The sequence below is a fragment of the Trichomycterus rosablanca genome, chromosome 13 (assembly GCF_030014385.1).
Source record: "Trichomycterus rosablanca isolate fTriRos1 chromosome 13, fTriRos1.hap1, whole genome shotgun sequence".
NCBI lineage: Eukaryota > Metazoa > Chordata > Actinopteri > Siluriformes > Trichomycteridae > Trichomycterus > Trichomycterus rosablanca.
In genome coordinates, this window is record NC_086000.1 from 2,185,750 (window position 1) to 2,207,325 (window position 21,576).

General features: G+C 38.3%; 1 protein-coding gene and 1 long non-coding RNA gene across 2 annotated transcripts; both read left to right on the plus strand.

Annotated features, from left to right (window-relative positions):
* The first annotated feature begins 5,257 nt into the window (after positions 1–5,257).
* On the plus strand, positions 5,258–14,103 carry LOC134325132 (cytochrome P450 26B1). The gene is made up of 6 exons (XM_063007208.1): positions 5,258–5,464; positions 9,114–9,338; positions 10,166–10,441; positions 11,480–11,635; positions 12,580–12,990; positions 13,726–14,103. Exons 1-6 carry the CDS (start codon positions 5,258–5,260, stop codon positions 14,101–14,103), a joined length of 1,653 nt encoding a protein of 550 aa, XP_062863278.1.
* Positions 14,104–20,116: 6,013 nt separating this feature from the next.
* Positions 20,117–21,382, plus strand: LOC134325311 (uncharacterized). The gene is made up of 3 exons (XR_010014285.1): positions 20,117–20,207; positions 20,436–20,483; positions 21,355–21,382. It is a non-coding gene; the product is annotated as an uncharacterized LOC134325311 (long non-coding RNA).
* Positions 21,383–21,576: the final 194 nt, after the last annotated feature.

Consider the following 21,576-nt stretch of genomic DNA (forward strand, 5'->3'; position numbering starts at 1 on the left):
AGAAAACCCCAAACAGCAGGAAGGCTTAGAAATACTTCAGCCCTGTCTCCACCTCCGACAGGAAGTGTGTATTGCTCCGCTGATGGATGTGGGTGTCCCTCTGTTCGTAAGGCCAGGTGAACACTTTCGCTCTGACCCCACCGCTGCTTCTACGAGAGGAGATCTGGAGCTGGTGAGTGACAGGTCAGGGGGGAGGGATAGGGTGACCACTTACAACACAATGTGTGAGTGTCTATGTGTGTTAAACAAGTTGCATCGGTTTTCCCCAAACCTTCCATATCACAGAGTTTATCCAGAGTTCAACTGGTCTACTGGTGGCCTAACTGATACAGTGATATATTACTCTTTATATACTTTAATATACCCATATTATAGCCATGAGTAAACTTTTATATATTCATAATCTACAGAAAACACCTATTCTCCATTGGTAGAAAAGCATTATTTTCCCATATTAGACACTATTATCAATCAACTCATGATTTTAATCAAAATGCCAATTAATGGTTCTTATTCTTTGCAACCCTGAGTTTCAGAGTTATGCATAGGTTTGGCTGGAATATTATTTATTGGGTGGCACTAAACAGAACAAAAACTCTTATTGCTAAACCATCACAGGCCATTGATAAATGTAAGTAAGTGGCTGGGTGATGTCCTGAGATGTACTGGTGCCATGCCTGATGTTTATTCAACCTTACAGCCAATGTTTCCAAGATTTGCTCCAATGCTAATAGAATAAAGTGATTGCAAATAATGTTTTGAGACAAATATTGACGTGAAGAAATGCAAAATGCGTCATTTGATGATAAAAGCATGGCATACCAACACTATACCCTCACTCCATCAGTGAAGCATGATAGAGGGAGCATCATGGTTTGTGGCAGCTGTTTTACCCTACAGCCCGGACAGAACTCTATAAAGTTAGACAGAAAAACCAATGGCAAAAATGTACGAGCTTTGATGGTATTATCAGGTTTCAGTGTTAATTAAGATGAAACAACTCTGATTGATTTTCTTTTTATGATGTGGTCTGAATTTGGAATTATGATGTCATTTGGTAGACAGTGATTTTTGAACCATTTGCGGATGTTTCTTTGATGTCACCATGTAGATACAATTAAATAGCCAGAAAAAAAGGTTTGATGAGAAATTATAAAGATGAGAAGCAATATGAATATTGCCAAAAAATAAAGACCTGTGTGTGTGTGTGTGTGTGTGTGTACAGTATGTAAGAGGAATACCGTCTCTGTGGCTGTATGGCATGCCCACACTTGCAGCTGGAGTTTGGGCTTCCTCTGGTATCCCAGGTCTTGCCTGTTAAAATTAATAAGGGGATTTGCCGAACACCTCAGACGGGGAATGCCTGAGTAACTATTCTTCTTCTTTTTTTTTTCTGTCTTTCCATCCCTCGCCCTTTCTTTGTTCTATATTTTTCCTTAGCTCCCCATCTCACGCAATTATTAGTGTCTTCAATTCTGTAATATAACACATTTAATAATTATTTAATATTAGAAGTGAAAGAGTCTGAAAGCATCAACACTTTTTCTTTAACTTTTCTTTTTGTCACCCATTTGCATGTTTTACTATAACATTTATAATATACTGTGTGTTTTAAAGCATTCTACTGTATTATAATTTGAAGTGATATCCACAAAATGAGAAAAGAATTGAAGACGGACGTTAAAAGGTCACCCTAATGGATTCCTCAAACCCTATAATCCAGGATCATGTTAAGCTACTGTTTACACTGCAGACCTTTATTCTTTCTCCTAAACAAGTGCTTTTAAACCACCAACCCAAATACAATCAAGCCCAGAGGCTGCATTTAACACCTGATCCAAGATGGGGTTAGATGTAGGGTAGAAAACTGAGGGCTAGATGTAGCCTACATAACATGCAAGAGAGAATCATGCAAAAAGTGGAAAGTCCCTTCAGTTTGATTACAAGAATCATTTTTGTACAATGGTTTATAACTACGATTTGTAAAATGTCGAGTAAAATAAAATGTCATATGTTCAATCAACATTATTTGTGGAATTAGCATGTTTTGTGTTTTAATATAAGTAATATTAATAGTATTAGTAAAAACATCTTCATTAATAAATTCACTGTTATGATTTACAGGTCACAGATGTTTACATAAATATAAATATCTAAATATATTTGGATGAATATTAGGAATATTGTTAATATTAAGATGGATATCATTGTTCTGTGTTTAAAACATGTACACATTATTACCGATAAAATTATGTAGGAATTATTTATTTAGTAAATCTGGTTGTAGTCTTGAAGCTAACAGCAGGCTAAGATGCTAATAGGCTAATAATAACCGTTACATTTCAAAATCAGCGCGAGACGGTCTATCACAGCGAGCGCGAGACCCATTCAAACAGCGTGTTATTCAGTTACTGGCTGTTCGATAGAATCATTAATGTCAAAACAAATAAAAATAAAACAAACAAATTTGAAAAATAAAGATTTTAAAAACCCCGATAAACTAAAAATAATAATAATGAAGACGGCAACACTGCGATCTAATGACGACACGTGAGATGACTATGATTGAGGTAGATAAAACGATTCAAACTGAACTCAAATAGGTAAAATAAACATATAGCATATAAGCTAATATCTACTTGTTTAAAGATTATTTAGACTTGATGCTAAACACTAAAATATTAAACATATTTCTCATAAACCTGAGTGAGTCGTTAAACCTAAATTTGCTCTGCAATTAAGTTACAGTGTATCACATTCAGCTCACAGTGTTCCGCACACTGCTTAGTTTCTCAGTATGGGAAAGTCACTTAAACTACAGCAAGTCTAAATAGATTTTTGCAAGTTGACAAGTTTACAATTTGTTTTTTTTGCATGCACCGTACGTGTCATCTAAAGGAAATATTAAGCCAGTACGAAATTTTGTGAAATAACACGTTTTTACAGAAGAGTAGTTTCCTTGGGTGCGACAAAACATAAGGTTACTACTACTACTATTACTACTACTACTACTACTATTACTAATACTACTATTACTATTACTACTACTACTATTACTACTACTACTATTACTAATACTACTATTACTATTACTACTATTACTACTACTACTACTATTACTACTACTACTACTATTACTAATACTACTATTACTATTACTACTACTACTATTACTACTACTACTATTACTACTATTACTACTACTACTATTACTCCTATACTATTACTACTACTACTATTACTACTATTACTATATATTACTTCTATACTATTACTACTACTGCTTCTAATACTATACTACTATTACTACTAATATTATAGTCACTACTAATACTACTATTATTACTACTACTAATAATAATAATAATGCAACAATTTAATGCAATATTCAAATGTAACATTTAGACAAAAAGCAGAATTTTTAAAAAGCAGAAAGTCTTTGTCTCAAACCACAAAAGTGTTCCCTTGTATCTATGCATGTGTAGCCTAGATTTCTACATAAATAAATAATGGTAAGCCAACAAAATTGTTGCCAAAATGATAAATGTGTAGACATTATTTAAATGCTGCATTCATTTAAATCACATACATTAAATGTATTTATTAAATATTTTTAAAAAACGACATCCTAATATTAATAATAATAATAATAATTGTAATAATTATAAATCTATCAAAATAATAAGTTATATTATTATTATGTTTAATTATTATTGCCTATTTTGTCTAATAATTTTATCAGTACATAAAACAAGACAAGAAGTACATGCAGAGGAGCACTTTTTTCACTTGAACGAATATGTTTGTTTTTTCGGATTTTTTTTGGATAGGGAAGGTGCATTTATTTATCTAATGAATGCGTCTTATTTAGCCCGTTTAATAGTTTAAAATCTTTGTGTTCTTTATTGTCGAGTTTGCAATATTATGTTCTTGATTAGAGAGAGAGAGAGAGAGAGAGAGAGAGAGCTTGCATAGTAACTCATTGACAATTTTGGCAGCCAATGAAAACCTCTCTCTCTCTCTCTCTCTCTCTCTCTCTCCTCATTCTTTAGGCTCTATACCTCATTTCGGTGTTCAGTGATTTATCAATGACCTCCTCACTGTTTAGGGAAAAACTTCCTACGTCAGTGGATGTTTATAAAGGACCCTGGAGCAGGATGCGCCGCTAACAGACGGTTTGTTGCGCACACAGACGCGACTCCAGATTCTGATTTACTTGGTTTTCCATTGCAAGGACAAATACTAAGTTTAAGTTTTTGGATTTTTTGCAATTACGCAGAACTCGGAGGTAAGGGAGGACTATTTATTGTTTAATTAAAATACATTGTTGATGTGCGCTGGTTTGTGCGTGCGTGCGCAAAAAGCGCGTCTGTACCGAACCAGAATTAAAAAATGGTCAATTTTCAGATTAAAGTTTAATTTGCGGTAAATTCGCCCAAAACGCAGTAGCCTACCTATTCTTTTTCAGAATAAAATAGAATGAAAGACATGCCAGCGCATGTAACTTGTAAAACTATTTGGCATACCTGTCAGTTTCACCTCATGTTCCGCGCTGCGCCTTTTTAACACAAGTCAAATCCGTGCATAATCATTTTCTTGTTATATATTTGAGAATTAAAGACATTTAAAGAAAACAAAGACTTGCCCAGGATTTAATGGATCCAAACCAAATTCACAACTTGAACGTGGATGATTTATTCTCTTCCTTAAAAATTAAAAATATGCTTTTAATTTTAATCCTTTCTCATTTATTATTGAAATTAATTTTAGGGCCCAAATCCACCTCAAATAAGGTTTAATGAATTCTCAGGGATTTTGTCCCCTTTTAAACACTTGTTTAATCACTACTGTCATTTTAAGTCCCAAACCCAATCATTAGTTCACCTATGGGAAACTGAATTAATTACACTATCATTAACACTTAACCTAAAATACTACAAATTGTTCATTTTTCGTTTTTGTAAAGGGACCACAAATTTAATCTGCTATACATCCCTGGGAAATTGGAAAACGATGCTTTTTGACCTACTTATTTAAGGATTTTAAGCTACACAAAGGTACCAATCTGAAATACTTTGTTCTTTTTGTAAACCAATAAAACATGCCATAGTAACTTAATTAAGATCAACAGACATATCAACTTGTCTTTTTTTTTTTCATTCTAGAGGTACCAAAAGCAGCTTCTCAAAGGGTGCCTGGACACCTTTTCTTACTTTTCTTTCAAGGAAGACATCATTGTTTTCTCTTATCATTGAAGATGATGTTTGGGAGCGAAATTGGACTTGGGTCTGTGCTCCTGGCACTCCTCCACTCTGTCGCACCCGTTGTTCTGCTGCTCATGGCTTCCAAGTGGTTGTGGGGTCTCAGGTGGAGCGAGACACGTGATAAGGCCTGCAGCCTTCCTCTCCCAGAGGGCTCTATGGGATGGCCATTGATAGGAGAGACCTTCCATTGGCTCTTTCAGGTAAGAGTGAAAACACTGCTGATTACCTTCATGTCATTTGGCTTCCATATTTAGCTGTAGCTTGCTACCTGTAATTACAGTAACTTATGGTATGATGTTTTAGGTATAGCCAAATTTCATTTTCTATATGTACAGTGCTGGCCAAAAGTATTGGCACCCCTGCAATTCTGTCAGATAATACTCAATTTCTTCCAGAAAATGATTGCAATCACAAATGCTTTGGTATTAATATCTTCATTTATTTTGCTTGCAATGAAAAAACACAAAAGAGAATGAAAAAAAAGTCAAATCAATTATCATTTTACACAAAACACAAAAATGGGCCGGACAAAAGTATTGGCACCCTCAGCCTAATACTTGGTAGCACAACCTTTAGACAAAATAACTGCGAACAACCGCTTCCGGTAACCATCAATGAGTGTCTTACAATGCCCTGCTGGAATTTTAGACCATTCTTCTTTGGCAAACTGCTCCAGGTCCCTGAGATTTGAAGGGTGCCTTCTCCAAACTGCCATTTTGAGATCTCTCCACAGGTGTTCTATGGGATTCAGGTCTGGACTCATTGCTGGCCACTTTAGAAGTCTCCAGTGCTTTCTCTCAAACCATTTTCTAGTGCTTTTTAAAGTGTGTTTTGGGTCATTGTCCTGCTGGAAGACCCATGACCTCTGAGGGAGACCCAGCTTTCTCACACTGGGCCCTACATTATGCTGCAAAATTTGTTGGTAGTCTTCAGACTTCATAATGCCATGCACACGGTCAAGCAGTCCAGTGCCAGAGGCAGCAAAGCAACCCCAAAACATCAGGGAACCTCCGCCATGTTTGACTGTAGGGACCGTGTTCTTTTCTTTGAAGGCCTCGTTTTTTTTCCTGTAAACTCTATGTTGATGCCTTTTCCCAAAAAGCTCTACTTTTGTCTCATCTGACCAGAGAACATTCTTCCAAAACGTTTTTGGCTTTCTCAGGTAAGTTTTGGCAAACTCCAGCCTGGCTTTTTTATGTCTCTGGGTCAGAAGTGGGGTCTTCCTGGGTATCCTACCATAGAGTCCCTTTTCATTCAGACGCCGACGGATAGTACGGGTTGACACTGTTGTACCCTCGGACTGCAGGGCAGCTTGAACTTGTTTGGATGTTAGTCGAGGTTCTTTATCCACCATCCGCACAATCTTTCGTTGAAATCTCTCGTCAATTTTTCTTTTCCGTCCACATCTAGGGAGGTTAGCCACAGTGCCATGGGCTTTAAACTTCTTGATGACACTGCGCACGGTAGACACAGGAACATTCAGGTCTTTGGAGATGGACTTGTAGCCTTGAGATTGCCCATGCTTCCTCACAATTTTGCTTCTCAAGTCCTCAGACAGTTCTTTGGTCTTCTTTCTTTTCTCCATGCTCAATGTGGTACACACAAGGACACAGGACAGAGGTTGAGTCAACTTTAATCCATTTTAACTGGCTGCAAGTGTGATTTAGTTATTGCCACCACCTGTTATGTGCCACAGGTAAGTAACAGGTGCTGTTAATTACACAAATTAGAGAAGCATCACATGATTTTTCAAAGGGTGCCAATACTTTTGTCCACCCCCTTTTTTATGTTTGGTGTGGAATTATATCCAATTTGGCTTTTTGACAATTCTTTTTGTGGTTTTCCATTGAAGACAAATTAAATGAACATTTTAATATCAAAGCATTTGTAATTGCAATCATTTTCTGGAAGAAATTGAGTATTATCTGACAGAATTGCAGGGGTGCCAATACTTTTGGCCAGCACTGTATATGTGAAACCACATCTGTTTCACTATACCTCACACTGTTTAGGATAGTTTAATTCTTTTTGAAAGCCAGTTGTAGAATAGGCGGTGCACTTTAGTGTAATTGGACACTCATTACTGTGTGAATTATGTAGCATAGTCGGTAAGAAAGCTCCAATATTTCACTTTGCAGTTTGGAAGGAGTTCTGAACTACATAGTACTTAAGAATACTTATAGTGGGCAAATTATAGGGCAGTAGGGTAATCATAGCAGCCTATGGTTGTGTTTTAGACAAAGCTGTGTATTCTTTATTCCTTACAAACTGCAAACATAATTATGGGTGCATTGGCTAACCTAGGCTTGATCCCACGGCCACAAACCTATTGACATTTATTGCGTGATGTAGTTTGAGGAGTGTGCCGGATATTCCACCCTGTGTTTTAGGCATGATTTTAACACTGCATAATGACCAAGGAGAGGTTTGAGCATATATACCATTTTGAAGTGTTTATAAATGCCATAATTTCTTCTTTCTTTTTATCTGAGCGTGTAATTTGGCTTAATACTTTCTGAGTAATTATTAAACCCTCAACTCTCATTATTAAAGTATCTTGCATTGGTGGAAATTAAAGATATTTTATGTTACCTACCCTTAAATGATAGGGAACTATTATAATGCAGTAATACAGCTTCTTCTAAGGGCAGCACCCCAACCCCTACCCACACCTAGCCAATTATAGTTATAGTTTTTTTCAGTTTACACTGGAGTTGGGGGTTTACTCACTCACTTACTTTCTTAACCGCTTATTCAATCAGGGTCACGGTCACGGGGTGCTGGAGCCTATCCCTGCTTTTTAATGTGCGCAAAGCACACGGTAACACCCTGGACAGGGCACCGGTCCATCGCAGGGCACACACACATACACCCATTCACCTATAGGCCAGTTCAGTGTCTCCACTTAACCTGACTGCATGTTTTTGGACTGTGGGAGGAAACCGGAGCTCCCAGAGGAAACCCACACAGACACAGGGAGAACATGTAAACTCCACACAGAAAGGACTTGGACCACCCCGCCTGGGGATCGGACCCAGGACCTTTTTGCTGTGAGGCCACCGTGCCGCCCAGCTGGAGGTTTAGCTCCCATTAATATAAATGTGAACATGCCTATTTTTTTAACAAATCTGATCCACTTCTGATCCAGGTTTGTCCATTTTGTCCTTGTCATCTTGCTTGTCCACTTAAACGTGGTCCTAATTGAGATGCTACATACTGTTTGGAATGTGCTCTTGTATTCTAAATGTCATTATGCTACTTCACACCAATAAATGTCCCACATCTAGCACACAAAGTGGTTGTAAATCAAAATGACTGATTAAATCAATCACCAGTTTATCTAATTTCAAATTTAATACCTTTACATTTCAATAATTCCTGCAACTGTTCTTTATCTATAGCTGGATAATCAAATATTACAAAAGTCAAAAATATAAAGAAACGCATACAGCGACTCTTTCTAATGCCATTAACTTTGTGACATGGTTTCTAATGCAGCCATGACTTCTTCGGTTGCATTTGTTTATTCGTGTAATTAAAATCCTTCTTCAGGATGTGTCTCTGTTTATACATAAAGGTAATTATACTCAGCATGTGCAGGCCTGAGAAAGAAAAAGGCTTACACAAGTTTTTTTCACCTTAGTTCCAAACCCTGATACTGTGCCAAGGTAAATAAGTGGCTCAGTCCCAAATTGCTCTCTTGAATAAAAAAGCAGAGCATACAGGGAATAAATCATTAGTTTATCCACTATAAAGTAACTCTTCCAGCACTCATTTATTTTATTATCACTGTTAAATATGATTTACATTAGAAAATCACTCAGTTAATCACTTTTTTTCACTTGACAGGGTTCCAGCTTTCACATCTCCAGGCGAGAGAAACATGGCAACGTTTTCAAGACCCACCTGCTGGGGAAACCTGTGATCCGCGTGACCGGTGCCGAGAACATTCGTAAGATCCTTCTAGGCGAGCACGCGCTGGTGAGCACGCAGTGGCCTCAGAGCACTCGCATCATCCTGGGACCCAACACGCTCGTCAACTCTGTCGGAGAGCTGCACAAAAAGAAACGCAAAGTGAGTAAGAGAAACCTGAATGATTCATAAAGTTTGTCCTTAAAGGTTCTCCAGCAGAAACTGATTAATTAAAAATACCAAGTGAACCCTATTTTAATAATCAATAGTCAACCGAAACCCTTTAGAAGCCAATTCACAGCAGAATAAAATCACACATCTAGAACATCTTTTGGTGAGCGCTTAATCAGTGGCTCTCAATTTACGGGTTGTGATCTAAAAATGGGTCACAAGCAGGTTTGGAGAGCCCTGTTTTTGTTTTTGTGCCCTGTCTAGGATTTTCCGACCCTGCATCCAGGTGGAAGCACTAAATAATGATCACAAGGCCTTTGTTTGTTTGTTTATTAGAATTTTAATGTCATGTTTTAGACTTTTGGTTACATTCATGACAGGAACGGTAGTTACTCATTACACACAAGATTCATCATTTCACAAGGTCATATGGAACACACTCATGGACAATTTAGTATCTCCAGTTCAACTCACTTGTCTTTGGACTGTGGGAGGAAACCCACACAGACATGGAGAGAACATGCAAACTCCACACAGAAAGGACCCGGACCCTACCTGGGGATCGAACCCAGGACCTTCTTGCTGTGAGGCGACAGTGCCACCCACTTAGCCACCGTGCCGCCCTAGTCCATTAAGTATTTCACCTTAGAATTTTACCTTCAGGACAGCCTGGACATAAACTCTATATGGAGGCAGAGAGGTATCATGTTAGAAAAGCAATTTTTATTTTAATTTCACAGATCTAAACAAACTAAAATGGCCTTTTTCGACAGACAAATCTCTTTAAACCCTTTTAATTCATTCCTCTCACTTCTCAGATCCTGTCGAAAGTGTTCAGCCGAGCAGCATTAGAGACGTATCTGACACGTCTTCAGGACGTGGTGAAGCTTGAGGTGGGTAAGTGGTGTGCCGAGTCGGGCCCCGTGGAGGTTTACGCCTCGGCCAGGTCGCTCACGTTCCGCATCGCTGTGCGCGTCCTGCTCGGCCTGAAGCTGGACGAGCGGCACGTCGCTCATCTCTCCAAGACCTTCGAGCAGCTCATGAACAACCTGTTCTCCCTGCCGGTGGACGCGCCTCTCAGTGGCCTTCGCAAGGTCAGACATCACATAATGAACATGAAGAAATGCATGAGGGCCAATCGTAAACCTGTTTATTCATGTTCTATTAGGGCCAATAACTAATTTATACAATATAATAATAACAATAATGTTAATACCATGTTGAAGTAGTACTTAACAAATATAATGGAGCTTCACATTTCTATTAATAGTAATTTCATATTACTACATCAGTACTAACACCAATATTAAGTTAAAATAAAGTCCTTTTTTTATTAGTTGTAGTATTAGTTGTGTGATATACTTAAATGCAGCATCTAAAAAATGAAAATATTTATATAAGTTAACTTTATTTTTGAAGTGTTATTAATTAAGTTTGGATTTATTTATAACTTCGCCATATTGTTTCCAAGCATGTGATGGTTTTAAAAACATTTAAAATGTATATTGGGGGTGGCACGGTGGCACGGTGGGTAGCACTGTTGCCTCACAGCAAGATCCCCAGGCGGGGTGGTCCGGATCCTTTCTGTGTGGAGTTTGCATGTTCTCGCTGTGTCTGTGTGGGTTTCCTCTGGGAGGTCCGGTTTCCTACAACAGTCCAAAAACATGCAGTCAGGTTAATTGGAGACACTGAATTGCCCTATAGGTGAATGGGTGTATGTGTATGAGTGTGTCTGCCCTGCAATGGACTGGCGCCCCGTCCGGCGTGTTACTGTGATAAGCTCCAGAAATGCTGGAACAGTTGTGCAGCAGGTACTAGGTTTAGTGTCTGTGCTGGGTTTACTCCAAGCTCCCAAAACCATGCAGAATGTGTGTTAGCCACTCTAGTGTGATTGAGTAATAGGACAACGGGATCATGGAATAATGGATGGTGGTGACTGGTGTGGTCCTGGACCCAGTGTAACTCTTCAAGAAGTACTGTTTATAACTTGATCCCGATGGAACATATTTAATGGTTAATATTAATCCCTCATGTTCTTTAATGGTTCTCAGTACAAAACAAAAACTGTATTGAGGTTTAAAGATGTTTTAAAGACGTCTGAATTATGAGTTTCTTATTATTTCTTCCATCAGGGCAAAAAAGCGCGCGACACTCTACACGCCGAGATGGAGAACATCATCAAGGAGAAACTAAAGAAGCAGAACATGGACGAGTACTGTGACGCGTTTGACTACATGCTGAGCGCGGCAAAGGAAAATGATTACAACCTGACCATGCAGGAGCTCAAGGTACAAAGTAAAATATAAAACCCTCTATAAAGCCCTGTTTAGACTTTAGGGTAACTGGTTGTTTGGACTTAGGGCTTGCTGTCATTTTGACTAATTACCCAATCGATATTATATTAATGGGGCTGATCTCTTTTAGGATGACACTACCCCCATTCACTACGTACAAGAGGGTGATCACTTAATGTTTAGAAGGGTAGAAAAATTATACCACTATGATCATAACATAACATCAACTCTGTTGAGGGAAGCTCTTCTGGATGGATGAGTTTCTGAGAGTTGTAGAATGTGTGTAAGGCTTGTCGATGGTCTATTAAAGTTGTTCTGGTGGCTCACGGTGGACCAAAACCTGACCAAGGCACATATAGTTGTCCTCCAGTTGTCCTTTAAGATGTTACTCGTCCATAAATCCATCACTTGATCTCTACAGCTATGGCATCAATACCGATGTTCTCCAATCATCAGTGCTGTATAATAGATCTGTATTATAGAAACACATATATAGTATGATCTTTAGTATGATCATAAGGTTTCTGGTTAAAGCCCCACCAACGCCAAGTTGTCACTGTTGGGCCCCTAAGCAAGGCCCTTAACCCTCAATTGCTTGAACTGTATTCAGTTATAATTGTAGATCGCTTTGGATAACAAGCGTCTGCTAATGGCAGCAAATGTAAATGTAACAGGAGAGACTTTAGGGCATTTGTAGCCTAGTGGTTAAGGTACCGGCCCCATCACTGCCAGGTTTCAACTGTTGGGCCCTTGAGCAAGGCCCTTAATCCTCAATTGCTTAGACAATATACTGTCACAGTACTGTACGTTGCTTTGGATTAAAGCATCTGCTAACTGCTTAAAATGTAAAATCTTACTTTGGATCTTCAGTGGGTCGTTTGGCCTGAATTTAAGGTATAAAGATTCCGTCTCCTAAAATCTAACCCTTGTTATCGCAGGAAACAGCAGTGGAACTGATCTTCGCAGCACATTCGACCACCGCGAGCGCGTCCACGTCACTCATACTCCAGCTGCTGCGCCACCCTGAAGTCGTCGAGCGGGCGAGGGCCGAACTAGAAAGCGAAGGTTTACTCGCGGACGTGCACGGCTTCGGTCATTCATGCTGTAGCGAAGCCGGCATCACCTCGACCCACGGTGAAGAGGAAGCGTGTCCCACGTCCAAAATCCTACTTGATAAAAAGGTCAGAGACAGGCCGGAGGGTCATCGGTCAGGGGTGCACGTCCCTTACTTGAGTCTGGAGAAGCTTAATCAGCTGTGCTACCTGAAGTGTGTGGTCAAGGAGGTGCTCAGATTTCTACCACCTGTGTCGGGCGGGTACAGGACGGTGCTGCAGACGTTTGAACTGAATGTAAGTGCTTTTAAAGTATTAAAAATGATAAATTATTAAAATACGTAACATCTTTAGGTTTTAACAAGACTAAATACAAAGACAGTTTCCCTCACTGGCTACTTTTTTTAGGAACGTTCAACTAATACTGGGTCGGACCTTTCGCCTGCTGAATTTCTGCTCACTGGATGTTTTTTGTATATCACACTGTCAAGACTGTCATGCATAACAAATCTGCAGTTTTGGACATCATGCATCAACACCCAAGATACAGCCAAAGTACCTCAGATCACTTGGTGTTTGATTTGAACATTAACATAGAGCTTAAAACTTACATCCTTCTGATTTACAGGTCTTGATTAGCTAATAATGATAGTAATGAACTTCACAATGCAGAAATGTATTAGTATTAGCGAAGTAAGCTAACATTATCTGCTTAAAACAAATGTTTACTATAGCAAGGGGAACCTTGTCTAAATTAGTGCACATTAAAGCAGTTTTATATTGCAGTAGTTTTGTTCAGTAATTCTAAAATTGGTCTTTTTGCATGATGAGTTAAAGCATGATCAGTCTTCAAATAACCAAAATGTGTCTTGTATAAAATTTACAATTCCACAATGTCGAAGTCTAATAATTTGCTATAATTCAGAAAGTTTGGTGGTTTAACGATCTGAAGTCACCTTGTCCTGTTGGTTGCCTATCCAGTTTATTTTAGTGTTTATAATAGTGTTTTTTCTTCCTCTTATCTATCTACAGGGTTACCAGATACCGAAAGGCTGGAGTGTCATGTACAGCATCCGAGACACCCACGAGACCTCCCCCGTCTACACGAACCCCGAGCTGTTCGACCCCGACCGCTTCGAGCCCGAGCGGGACGAGAGCAAGAGCAGCCGCTTCAGCTACGTACCGTTCGGCGGCGGCGTCCGGAGGTGCATCGGCCGTGAGCTCGCCCTGCTCGTGCTCAAAACGCTCAGCGTGGAGCTGCTGGCTACAGCCGAGTGGACGCTGGCCACCGAGACGTATCCCAGGATGCAAACGGTGCCCATCGTTCACCCGGTCAATGGACTCTGTGTCAATTTCAGCTACAGGAATCACGCCGGAGGCAGAAATCGCAGAGAATCCACACATATATAGAGAAGTTTACTCTGCATAAACAAGCAAATCGCATTTATAAAGATTCACATATTTATTGTAATATTGATATTTAAACAGAACCTGTGGGTGGCTCAAACACGTTTTTAAATAATGAATCAATAGACTGAATAGACGTCACAGAATAGTCTAGACAGATTTTTAAGCATTAACCATAATGACCTGATGGAAGAGGGAACGTTGGGTCAGTGTCGTTGGGGATTTCACATGCCATTTTCAAACTGGACACTCTGAATTTGAAGGTTTGAAGGTTTAATGGTTCTTCAGAGAGTATCATCGTGTTGGAGACCCATTCATTATACATGTTTCTGTATATAGTCATTACGTCTAAATTCTTATATTCATTAACCATACAATTATGTATGTTGCCTGATTTTTTATAATCCTGAATGCTGGGTATAAGCTTGATATTCATCTGACTTGTCACTGGGATGAATGGACTTGATTTTAAGAGGCAGAGCAAGCAAGTATGTATTTCTATATAAATAGATGGTAGAGATACCTTTTATTTTTAAAGCTTCTTAAACATGTTTTACTTAACTGACTGATTAAAATTAAGGTGATGCCTCTGTTACAAAGCTGACCGCTCGCACTTTTGCATTGTCGCAGCTTAGTACTATATATTTTTTATTTATTTTGTCTCTCACTCAGAGCCCTCACAGTAGCATCTTGGTAAGGAGAACATGGTAAAGTTCAACATTCGAACTCCCAGCCCTTTAATAAGACTTTTCGAGGCAATTTTAGTTCTGATTCGTGGAGGAAGAACAAACAGAAGAACAGTTACATTATTCAGTACTCACTGAGACATCATACAACATTTGAAAGATTAATCAGGGATGTTGATCTGAATGGAACTCATGGTCACGTTAAAAAAAGGTCTTGGGTCCGACAGTGTTAGTCTCTACACTGTGTTATAAGAAAGTAGGATTGGGGTTCAGTATTTTAAGCTCATGGGTAAGCATGTTTTTAGCTTTCACTACATGTGGTCATTTATCATGACAGTCTCAAGGTACTTTAGGTTCTGTTTGAGTAAACCAAGCGCTTGTTAGAGTGAAACTAAACCATTTTTTATTCAACATATCGTTTCTACTCTCGTGTTTATTCGAAAAATAAACTACATTTATTTGTGTATTTGTTTGTGAATGAAGTAGGAATTTATAAGCCCTATTTATAATTAATTTCTCATTAAATAATAAAGGAAAGTATGTTAAAATAAAAAAAAATAAAAAAAACTGTAGTTACTAGGGTTAACAAGTTCTAACTATCTTTTATCGTTAGCTTCCAGATGTTTACTGTAGTAAAACGAATTGTGGTACTGCTTTATTGTGTTCATTAAGTAATTGTGTTTATTGTATCGCAAACTGTGAATAATGATCCTCATGAATGGATTATTTTAAATACAGGGAAGGAGAAACCAGCAGCACTTTTACTCTGACTGAGTTTTGTTCATTGTAGTTAGTTTTTTGTATATTTGTATTGTTAATAGCTGTGTGATGTAGCTCAGTATTCTTTTATCTGCTATATCAGTTCTTTAATAAGCATTAAATGGTTATTCAGTGTTTGTCCCATTGTTATAAAAATAAAAATGCTTTGGGCTCAGTTGTGTTTTTTTTTCTGGTATATTTTGAAATATTATGTGGACACTCAACAGTTTTGAGAAGTAGATGATGCCACTTTGGTGCCCATCAGATTGTAAATTTACTGTGACTGAAGCAATTAAAATAGTTTAAATTATTGTTTTTCTTAAAGACTTGCACCCTTCTGATTGCCTCTCCAAAGCTAGTTATAAGGCTCTGGGACTCCACCAAACCACAGTGAGAGCCATAATATCCAAATAAAGAACAATTGAAACAGTTGTGAATCTATCCAGAAGCAGCCAGCCTGATAAAATCCCAGAAAAATATACCAGCCACAGCATAGAACAACAGAAGCATTTAACACACTTAAAAATAGATAGATTTTATGTGCAGAGCTTCTCTTGGACCTAGCTTGTATATATTTTGTGTGTATGTAAACAGTAAACAGTTTTTACATCAATGGCCCTTTACCCTATAAAAAACCTTTGTAGACCCCCTACTGGAACATATTCAATGTTGAGTGATGGCCCTGAAGTAAATTCAGATACATTTCAGATGTACAGAAAGCAGGAGGGATGAATAAAAATATGAAAAGGTCAAACGGGAGGAGAAGATTCCCCTGAACTTCTGAACCTAGGTGAGTACACTGTGTAGATAACAGACTACATGTACAACCACAGACTGCTAGAGGGATAAACAACCTGGATGGTGTGGGTGTGGTTGATATATAGTCAAAGAAAGGTTATAAGGTTGTAAACCTCTTTATACACTCAGGATTTTGCCTGGCGGGGTTTGGCTGAACGCAATAATGTAACAGAATTTCGAGCGAAAGATCACACCTACCAGTATGGAGGCGCGCATGTACCCACTCGTCACTAGCTGCTTCCGTGTTGCTCACCCTAGTTTTCTTTTCTGTTTATGTTTCAGCACTCAGGGCGGTTTCAGGAATCCAGCTATGCCAAGATGCCAGGCAAGAGTCCAACAAGTCAAAATATGTTGGTTTCTCATTCTCAAGGTTTTTTCTGTAAGCCAAAAGGTCAAAGCAGTTCACTTCAAGTGCATGCAAAAAAGAAGTGCAGCTTGCTTTTAAGAATTTGGAGCACTGTGTTGTTTGAGAACACATAATACTCTGTTATTGCTCGCATTGTTTCTTACTGAGTCAGTCGATGAGAAGAAGCCATTCGAGTCTACTGTAATTGAAACAGTAATCCTTTAATACCAGAATTTAACAAGGGTTTATGTATTTAATAAAAATATCTATTCATTTATTTATTTTTACAAACTAGTCAGGGTTAACTAAGGTCTGGGGTCACCCAAACATTGGGCAAATAACATGAATGCAATACAATTAACACTCAGACATTTGTTGACTCACCAACTAACATACAGGGGCAACTGTTGGTGAGCTTTTATTTAAAATATATCGTAAACATGCTCAAAAAATGGATTTGCTATTCTACTGTAATTATTTAATGCCAATCAGGGTGGCAATGAATGTGGCGCCAAATGAAAACACAATGTGCAAGACAGAAACACAGTTTAGACCAGGGAATAATCCATCACAGGACACTGCACACATTCATTCCTTCATATTCATTAATTAATTCATTCATTCAATCACTTACAAATAAGGTTTTTTTTACAGTAGCCATTTCACCTTCGGCATGTTTTGGGAGGTCTAAGAAAAAGCCAAAAGCCCCAACATACATGAAAAGCATTCCAAACTTCTAACAGACAGTAATCACAAACAAGAATGCATCAAAAGTCCCTAGGATTCTAGCGCTGTGTGGCACCCATAATACCTGCTTACTTAGTAATTAAAAATTTTCCATTTATTATTATCATCTTCATTTCAATCCTCATTTCCAATAAAATTCCTGACTGTTTCTGAGTCAAACATTAAACATGGTAAATGCATGTTTTTACTGGTGTGTTTGTGCGTGTCTAAGGTAAGTCATGACCTCTGTTGGCAGCATCGGTGTGTGTAGGAATGCAGAAACAGCAGCTGGTGTCTGCACTGTAATTACAACCCAGCACCAATGCTTCCTGCTTCACTACACACACACACACACACACACACACAGTGTACGGTTTGACAAATGAAGACAAAGTTGAGGACACTTGCAGATTTTGTTCTCACACATTTTTTGTCTTCTAAAGGTCAGTCAGCATTACATTACAAAGCATCTGTCAAAACCTGGCTGCTTTGTTCCATGTTACAGTCTGCATATGTGTGTGTTCATGCGAGAACACATTTGTGTAGCCAGTTTTTATTCCTGAATACTAATTTGTAGATGTTTTCCTCATGTTTTTTGGAACGTTATGGTCCTGGCTTGTAACAGGTGGAAGTTTCTCCACATGTGGGAACTGCTGGGCCCAAAACACACTTGAAAATCTTTTTGGGAATGCTTCCTAAACGAGTGAAGGTTATTGGTATGTGATTTTGGTTTCAATATCATGTATGCCAAACTTACCCTGTCAGTCCCCTGTAGTTTTTTCCTTACAATACAACTTTGTGAGCTCATGTGGCAGAATGGTAAGAACCACGCTGCTGGTAACAACACTTCCTGAGCTCAATGGGTCTGAATCCTGGGCTTAGCTCACAATTACAGTCATGAGAACCTAGCCATGGGGGACACATATCAATCCACCTTTTAGCAATGGTCCCAAGCCCAGATAGAAGGCTGCCTCAGTAAGGGCACCTGACTTAAAAACTGTGCCAAATCAAATCTCCAAAATGATATAGTAATTACGCCTTAAAGGTACGTTCCAGACTCGGCTTGACAAAGAAAAGGAAGAAATGAATTGACAGCAGGGTGGAGATGTTGTGGAAATGGGATTTAAAAAGAATTGTGTGGGTGTGTGAGCTATGCACACCTGACTTCATTGACGTCCTTAAGAGAAACCTGGTTTCTAAAGGGAAAAAATGATATAGGGAAAATTGTAAAATTCCCAAGAAGCATGATTGACAGCGAAACGGCTTACTACATGAATGACTCCAAGATGAGTTTCAAACTGTACTTAATATCAGCTTAGCTAGTCAAACATACACTCCACCCTCACAAACATTATGTTCTTTTATTTCTTGATTGGGTTTTATATTAACTAGACTGTAAATTGCTCTAGAAACGTACATGTCAAGCCAGCATAGATTTATTTTGTAAGTACAAGCAGATAGTTTGCAGCTAAGCTACAAAAATGACCAGCTTGGCACAAAAATAGAAAAAAGTATCTTCCAATTGCATTGCAGTGACGCATTATACATTTTTAGAGAGATATTGTTTCCTAACAATCATTGTTTTTATTAAAATTCTTCTATGTTTTAACAGACATATTTATTATTATTTTTATTATTTTAACGTCATGTTTTACACACTCTGGTTATATTCATGACAGAAACGGTAGTTACTCATTACACAAGATTCATCAGTTCACAAGTTCAATGTCAAACACAGTCATGGACAATTTTGTATCTCCAGTTCACCTCACTTGCACGTCTTTGGACTCTGGGAGGAAACTGGAGCTCCCGGAGGAGACCCACGCAGACACGGGGAGAACATGCAAACTCCACACAGAAAGGACCCGGACCACCTCACCTGGGGATAGTGCTAACCACTAAGTTTTACTTTTACATTTTCAGCATTTAGCAGACGCTTTTATCCAAAGCGACTTACAGTACTGTGACAGTATACAGTCTAAGCAATTGAGGGTTAAGGGCCCAGGGGGCCAACAGTGTCAGCCTGGCAGTGGTGGGGCTTGAACTAGGAACCTTTGGCTTACTAGTCCAGTAACTTAACCACTAGGCCACATCTGTAGGCCACGCTCAACAGCATGGTTCCCGAGGCCCTGGGTTCAATTTGTTGTTTTTTGGTTCTTGTCTTTAAGGAGTTTTGTATGTTCTTCCCATGTACATGAAGGTTTCCACCTGGCAGTCTAGTTTCCTCCCACCACCACTGAAAACAAGGTGATGTCCACACCTCCAGGTGTGATTGAGAGAATGACTGAATTGCACAGAATTGTCACCATGTCAATTGTGTCCATAGTGGACCCACCATGATCCTGACCAGGAATACTTGCTTAGTGAATATGAATAAGTGGTTGATTTCTTTTATATGTTTAGCTTGAGATCAAGTTAATTAAGCACTTTTACCGAGGGTGCCAATAATTTTGGAGCTGGCTCTACACGGCATCTGGCTATAGCTTTGGGTTTTGTGTTTGTGGCGGGAATTTCAGCTCTCGGTCGTGCACGCGACGGACACACTCGCGCCACGTCCTATTTTGCACAATAGTCTACTAGATAGTGTACACTACACCATGACGCTTCTGCTGTTTTTGTACACTATTCAGTGCCTAGTGTGCGAATCGGGACGCAGCCTAGTGTTACTTAAGAAAGTTCGTTAATCAAATAAATAAATAAAATTACATTTCATAAATATTTACACTCAATTCTTGTCAAACAAGAAATATTCGTTATAATTAATATATGTTTTATATTTTTACAAGGCTGAGGTAATGTTGACCGCAGTTTAGCTTTTCCTTTTCAAGTACACTTCACTTCAATAACCGTCGACTGTTTATTAATTAAGTTTTATCGTTATTAAGATGTATAATTGATTTAAAATATATTAGTTTATAAGGGTAATCATTTATATCTAGAAGATATAGCTTTAAAAAGGGAATATTTTGTTATTTTTAAATCGAATAAACGCTGTTTATTAATCCTATATTGTCCCTCAGAAGTACGTAACGGTGTTCCGCACAGGAGCTGGACCAACGGTCGCTGAGGTAAATTCCTACTTCTTTTTTTTCCATTTTCTTTTTATTACTTTATTCTTTATTACTTTATTTTTATTTATCTACTGACCTGTCATATGTCTAAACACACAAAAAAACAATATATTTAAAAAAAAAACATCCTATATGCCCCTTTGTTGTTTATAACAAATCACAACACATTATTATTAATCAAATAAATGTACTTTTCAACTCCCAACAAACATAAAACATTTAGATTTAAAACTTGATACATTTATGATAGAAAGATTAAATAAATTTTTAAACCAGAAGGAAATTTAGGCAAAGTTACAATAATGTATATTTTACATTTAATGTATATTTTTAGTATATGAGTCCAGCTTATTTAATAGCCCAAACTGTAACAAAAATGTCATAATCGTTAATACAAAAATCATAAATGTTACCTGTACACACCGTAACACAATTTTATTTGCTGTACATTTTATGTAGTAAAATTAATTACAAAACAGAGATATCACAGTTTCATTCAAATTAAACCTTTCATTTTGTTCTTATTCTTCAGATTAAAGAGCTTAAATGAGACTAAAACGTTTCAACCGAGTGCATTGCTAGAACTATGACATTATCCCAGTGCCTGTGTGTATGTTGTGAGGTTAGGCTAAGTGTGTGTTTGTGTAAAGCTAGTAGTAGTCGTAAAAGCAAGTATGTCAGCCTGGGGAAAAAACACTTTGACCCAGTGCTGAACTGAACATCTTCTAAGCCACACTGTACCACATTTGACATCTGAAGGGCTTAGTGAAACTTTATTGTCAGTTGATAATTATGATTGTTCTTTGTCTGGGCGTTCAAGGACGAGGGGGGTAATTAAACGCGGTAAATGTGATCCGTGTAATTAAAGTGTGCCAGTCAGCTTAGCACTGAACCTGAAAAGTGCTCAACGTCTCAGGAATCTGTGTCAGTCTGATGAAAATCTGTGCATCGGAATATGAAATTGACCTGAGGCAACATGAAGACACACACCCACACATGCTCCGTGCCCCATGGTAAAAGGTAACTTTACTTTCTCTGAGTACTGTATGGAAATGTAAATTTATTTTTACACTTTCTTTGAAGAAGTAAT

Excerpts from the sequence above, each read along its gene's own strand:
- LOC134325132 (XM_063007208.1), top strand. The coding sequence starts at position 5,258 with ATGATGTTTGGGAGCGAAATTGGACTTGGGTCTGTGCTCCTGGCACTC. Across the intron at positions 10,442-11,479 it reads CTCTCAGTGGCCTTCGCAAG|GGCAAAAAAGCGCGCGACAC; the intron begins GTCAGACATCAC and ends TTCTTCCATCAG. Across the intron at positions 11,636-12,579 it reads TGACCATGCAGGAGCTCAAG|GAAACAGCAGTGGAACTGAT; the intron begins GTACAAAGTAAA and ends TTGTTATCGCAG.